The sequence below is a fragment of the Scleropages formosus genome, chromosome 8 (genome assembly GCF_900964775.1).
Source record: "Scleropages formosus chromosome 8, fSclFor1.1, whole genome shotgun sequence".
Lineage (NCBI taxonomy): Eukaryota > Metazoa > Chordata > Actinopteri > Osteoglossiformes > Osteoglossidae > Scleropages > Scleropages formosus.
In genome coordinates, this window is record NC_041813.1 from 1219385 (window position 1) to 1225384 (window position 6000).

General features: G+C 51.0%; 1 protein-coding gene across 3 annotated transcripts in view; it reads left to right on the forward strand.

The window, feature by feature from the left end:
- Nucleotides 1–4669, forward strand: part of adgra1b (adhesion G protein-coupled receptor A1b) — a 131276-nt gene extending 126607 nt beyond the window's left edge. For all 3 annotated transcript variants that reach the window (XM_029254380.1, XM_029254378.1, XM_029254379.1), the window contains 2 exons: nt 1376–1471; nt 2133–4669. In XM_029254380.1, the coding sequence (XP_029110213.1) occupies nt 1376–1471; nt 2133–3336 (1300 nt within the window). In that variant the 3' untranslated portion in view covers nt 3337–4669. The remainder of the gene's footprint in view (nt 1–1375; nt 1472–2132) is intronic.
- Nucleotides 4670–6000: the final 1331 nt, after the last annotated feature.

Below are 6000 nucleotides of genomic sequence, written 5' to 3' on the forward strand. Positions count from 1 at the left end.
TTATGTTTTGCTTTATTATCCATATTCAAAGGCAGGGTAACAGATTGGCTGAGATGACTAATGTATTTTTAAGTGACTGTAATGACCGGTTTAATTTCACGGCGTTAAGTGTAGAGCCTTTCAGGTAGTTACAGGATTTATGAACAAAATAAGGTGCATCTGCTAGCAAAACACGAAAAAGCTCACAGATTCAGCTCGCTATCTTAAATGACTCATGGAATCTCAGCCATGTGCAGGTTTTCGTCTGTACAGTCGTCACCACGTGTTTGGAGTGCCGTGTGTGCAGTTGCACGGTATTGTGGGAACGGTGAATGAGCGACAGGAGTCTCGCCCACGCAGTCGACATTCAGCGGACGCATTTTACTGGCGAGGGCCAGGGGTTATGTGACAGGCCATGATGGAGGCAGCCAATACCTTTTATAGTGTCAGCCCGCCTGGGAGGAGGCAGCAAGGGGCCTTACTTTGGCTGCGACGGCATCTATTTATACCAGATTATTGTCAAATGCTAAAGCTTCTCCATCTGTTCTGCTGCTGAGTGTCTCAAAAGTGCATTTCATTTGGAAGCGCATTTCTTTCTGTGCATTAATGGTGATGAAAATGAAGAGCAGTGGCGGAGAGGGCATCGTAAAGCACCAGTATTAATACCTGGGCAGAATTCACCCCATGGTTCCTTATTTATGGCTTTCTTGTTGACTTGTATTTAAATGGCGTTTGGATACAAGAGCCTCCAGTGGAGTCGCAGCTTCCCCAAGGGTGACAACATTGTTAATGCCCGTTGCCCAGCCCCGCCCGGAAGAACAGTTTAATAGTAATTGAATTTTGCGGCATGGTGAGAGATGGGCCGACGCTACTTCTGCAAGGCATGCTGGGAGACGGTGGGAGATGGTGCTGTGGCGCTGATTGAATCACTCGTCTGTAAAAAGCGATTCGCACGGGGGTTGTTTGTCTGACGTCTCTCGTGGTGTCATGGAGAGCTCTTATCCCGGAATCCCAACGGCGGCTGTGCTTCGCTGAGGGCGCAGAGCCACGGAGATGCGTATCTCAGCGAAAGCAATAAAAAGCCCACTGAAAGGGACACACACACACACACACACAGCAAGTGTGTGGTTTGGCAGTGTGTGATCATTGTTGGGCAAAAGCAGTTGAGTCCATAAGGTTAAGTTGTAGGCTTTTGTAGAAGAAAGCGTTTGTTCTGCAGTGTTGACATTTGAAGCTCATCAGATGTACTGGCACCTCGTAAATGTCTATTATGCTGTAAACTTTTATACAGAAAACACTTATCCCCCCTCCCTTTCTTGCTCGCAGTCTAATCGCTCTCTCTCTCTCTCTCTCTCTCTCTCTCTCTCTCTCTCTCTCTCTCTCGTGCTTTCGGTAGATTTTATTTAGTCAGTGGAGGAGTGCCCTTCATCATCTGTGGAATCACGGCGGCCATTAATATCGACAACTACGGCAGCGGCGAGGAGGCGCCTTAGTAAGTCTCAGCCCGCCACCCATTTCAAGGTCGCTCTGTCTCGTTGTGTTCCAAACGGAAAATCTTGACATCCTCCTCATATGTGTTCTCTCACATCTCTCTGCTTTGGCAAACGTCATTGAAATGCACAGTTTAACTCCCGTGCTTACGTTTTCCTGAGCAGCACTAGCACCATTCCAACTGTCCCTCCCAAGTGCTGCTCTTGTACGAATGCCGTCAGGAATACGGACGCTGTACAGAATCCCGGTGTGTTCCCAGCACCGTTGCGGCTGCAGACGCGCCGTCCGCATGTTGTTCTGCAGCGTCTGTGCCACATCCACACAGCCCTGAGCGCCAGCTCTTTCTCAATACGCCTTTTCTTCTGCGCCGTATTCAAACATTAGTCTTCCGCAAGACATGCCCAGCAGTCATTTATTTTTCCATTCAAGTTCCTTATCATGAATCTCAAAAAAGTCCATGGAAAACAGTGGAAATTAGCACACAGTCACCCTAGGAAGGGTGAGCCACATATTCCACGCTGTGTCATGGGTACATTGAGTGCAAAGTGTACATTCAGGGGTGCATTGCTACTCATATTGCCATGCGGTGCTGTGTGAGGTTGGCACCTGTCTGTGTGAGAGACGGTTATAGCGGTTCCTGAGGGAGTCGGGTTCTTCTGCAGCTGCTGGATGGCGTGGGAGCCGAGCCTGGGCGCATTCTACGGTCCTGTGGCCTTCATCGTCCTGGTGACCTGCGTCTACTTCCTGTGCACCTTCGTCCAACTGAAGCGGCACCCTGAGCGCAAGTACGAGCTGCGCGCCATGACGGAGGAGCAGCAGAGGCTGGCCACAGCGGAGGTGGGGCACTGCCATGCGGGCGAGCCGGGATCCCACGCCCACGCCTGCACCGCCATCAACGCCTCCATGCTGGCCAACGAGCACTCTTTCAAGGCTCAGCTACGTGCCGCCGCCTTCACCCTCTTCCTCTTCCTGGCCACCTGGACCTTCGGCGCCCTGGCCGTGTCACAGGGCCACTTCCTGGACATGATCTTCAGCTGCCTGTACGGCGCCTTTTCCGTCACCCTCGGCCTCTTTGTGCTGATCCATCACTGCGCCAAGCGCGATGACGTCTGGCATTGCTGGTGCTCCTGCTGCCCTTCGCGGCGAGGCGCCAATGCCTGTGGCAGTCTGGGCCATGCCCGTTCCAAGGTCAACGTCAACGGGGACGCCCAGGCGCACATGCGCTGCCACCTGGACCAGCCCTGTCCGGGCCATGGCCACAGCCACGCTCACGCCGCCTCGCCCCACTGCAAGCTGACCAACCTACAGGCCATGCAGAACCATGTGGCCTGTCTGTCCCCCGTGGCACCGTGCTGCGCCGCCCTGCGCGGCCAGCAACTGGCCGAGGACGATCCGCACGCACGCCTGCACCGCTGCCTCAAGAGCAGGACTAAGGGGCGCCCCCTGGGCCGCCCCCGGCACGGCGCGACCGAGCGCGATTTCGCCTACCACATCCCGTCCAGCGTGGATGGAGGCAGCGTGCGCAGCTCGCACACGGACAGCCCGCACAGCACGCACGAACACCTCGCCTGCCACGCCGCCTGCCACCGTCACGTGTGCTGCGCCACGCCGGAGCTCTTCCCCACCGTCTGCCAGCCCGAGGGCGGCGACGCCCCCGCGGCCATCTGCAGCTGCGGCAAGATGGCCGACGAGGACCTCGTGCACCGCGCCCACCTAGAGATGCACCCGCGCAGACAATCGTACCCACAGAACCCGCCCAGTCAGAACGGGATTCTCAAAGGCAGCTTGCACGAGGGCTTCCTGTACAGCTCAGACAGTACAGGCAATATACGGACTGGGCCTTGGAGGAACGAAACTACTGTGTAGTCTTGCAGGCTCGGAGCCTTTCCTTTCTTCTCCCCGGTCCTGATTAGGGAAGAGTAAAGAAAAAAAAAAAACAAAAAATTGCATTATAGTGCATTTGCTTTTTATATTATGTTCTTTGTCTGTCAAAATATTTTTACGTCACAAATAGTTTTGCATCTTCTGTTTCACTGTGTTTACTAGCGGTTCGGCGTGGTGGGGAAGGGATGCCATTTTTCTGTTGAAATCGTTCAAAAAGACAGAAGGCACACGGAGAGGCCGAATCCTTTCCGTCTGAGTGTTTTTACCATAGTGTAAGCGAAGGTGTTTGTGCGCAGACGAGAGCATGCGTGTGTGTGTGTGCGTGTGCGTGTGCGTGCGCGTGCGCGTGTGCGTGTAAATTATTTGACATGAAAAAAAGGAACTATTTAAAGGTCTCGTTTTCTCCCGAGAGAAGTCGACTAACCTGGCCCCCGGTCGGTGTCACTTCGTTTCTCATGTGTAGCTGCAGTGTTCGTGTGTAAGACAAAACGCACCAGCAGTCCAGAGTCAGTGTGTGTTTTCACTATTCAAAATGAGCGTTGCGTATACTGTGAACAGCAACTAGATATACCTTTAGTAAATATCCTGAAACCAATACGCTTTCATAGAAGATGTGTGGTGGCCAATTAGGTGCGCAAGTGAAAAGGAGCCCGAGAAGCTGCCACTTCGCTTGCTCTGATACAGGTTAGTACTCAGTTATCCTGTCTGTGTGATGTCCTTATATCTTCCTGCGGGGGACATGTGTTTGTTGACGTCACCGTAAGCCCAGGTGCTTGAATGGCGGTACTTTGCATGATGACCGTCGGGGGCCTGCTCTTTCATCGTGTGTCGTGCGAGTGTCGCCGTGACAACCAGGATCCTCACCCCGTGCGGTGAACAGACCTGCATAGCCCCAGCCTGTCAGCAGCTCTTTGACACGGCACTGTGTAAACAATTCCAACCTGCAGAGGAGGAGCTCTGCTAGAAGCCAGGAAGCCTTTAACTGTTCATTTATTTATTATTACAGATTTTTTTTGAGTACCAGCGCATGCAGTGCTTGTCGTATGTAAATATGTGCAGTGTGTTTTGCAGTCGCGGCCAGTTAAATGCAAGCCCCACCCTACTTATGTCTTTGGAGCAAAAAAAAAAGAAAGAAGAAAGATGCCTATGCTGATTTCAGTAAATCCAAACTCGATCTGTTTCTTTTTTAATTCATTTCCGCCTTCACAGCGTTACTGAAGCAGGGCATTGTCTTACTTTGAAAGCCATTGTGTTGGGAGAGAGACAGATTCGGTGCGAGTGTGTGTGTGTGTGTGTGTGTGTGTGTGTGTGTGTGTGTGTGTGTGTGTGTGTGTGTGTGTGTGCGTGTGTGCGCGTGCGTGCGTGCGTGCGTGCGCGTGTGCGCGTGTGTGCGTACGTCTATATACGAGTATGGTGACTACGCTCCCCCCCATCAGACATGTCCTTTCACAGCATTTCTGCAACGCTGTGTCACCAGGAAGGCAGAGCGTGACACCGATGCCGAGAGGTGACTGGCACAAGGAGTCAAGGTGAGACAGGAAGCTCTGGGATTAGTCTCGTTTCAGGCTCACACACGCTGTCTTCTTGAGTCCCTGCGCAGGAGCTCATGGACAAATGACGAGAGGGACCACAGAAACCCTGCCTGTTTATGGCGTTTTGCGAGTAGGATGGAAACCGCTTCGCTCAAAACTCATCACTCAGCCTCTGATGAGCAGCTAACTCTTTCTCGTGGAATTGGCGACGTGATCCGAGACAGACTGCGGTGAAACAGGGAAGGAAAAGGATGACAAAGACAAGTGTGTACTCGTGGACGACGGAGACAAGCATGCTATTCCTGCATTCTACCTTCTGTAACGTGTATAGAATCGGTTCTAATAATTTTATTTTGTATAACAATGATTAAGATATTTAAGAGAAATATATAGAGAACAAGAAAAACAACTGGACTAGGCCTGAAACCTACAATGTTACTGCTCAGTATCTGAGTTTAAAAAAGTGTGCTTTTCTTTTCTTGTTTGTCATTTTTGCCCCTGCTGTAGGTATGTTAACATGCCATTTGTTGTGAGACATTTGATCATAACTGGTAGTGAAGATACCGCCGATCCTGTCGCCCCTTAGCATTGACGACACGCGTGCAGCCTGCTTAAAACTTCTTTGCTTTCTTCTATTTCCTGTACATTTGACTCTGTCCTTGAAGCGATGATGAGAAATCCCGTGTTTGTGTATTCCAGTGTTTTGTAACATGCCACCTCTGTGTCATCAGTGCTATTACTGTTGATTTCAGACTGCTGAACTAGCTTGTCAGGTGTGTGTCAGCCTACGCCAGTGGACTTTAACTAAACCCAAAGCCAGTTTTCACCTTTTCTACATCACCACGGATTCCAATAAATGTATTTTTTCACCATAACACTGTCATGTTTTGGGGCTTTTTGTGTGTGTGTGTGTGTGTGTGTGTGTGTGTGTGTGTGTGTGTGTGTGTGTGTGTGTTGATGCGCACACACAGCATATCTGAATGTGTCTATTTACGTGGACACACTCCAGGGGATCAAAAATGGCCAGAAAGTTGACAATCCTCGAAATGCCGAAATCCCTTTTCCAAGAAACTGGATTTTCTGAGTCTCTTACAGGCTGCTTTTCACTGCTCTC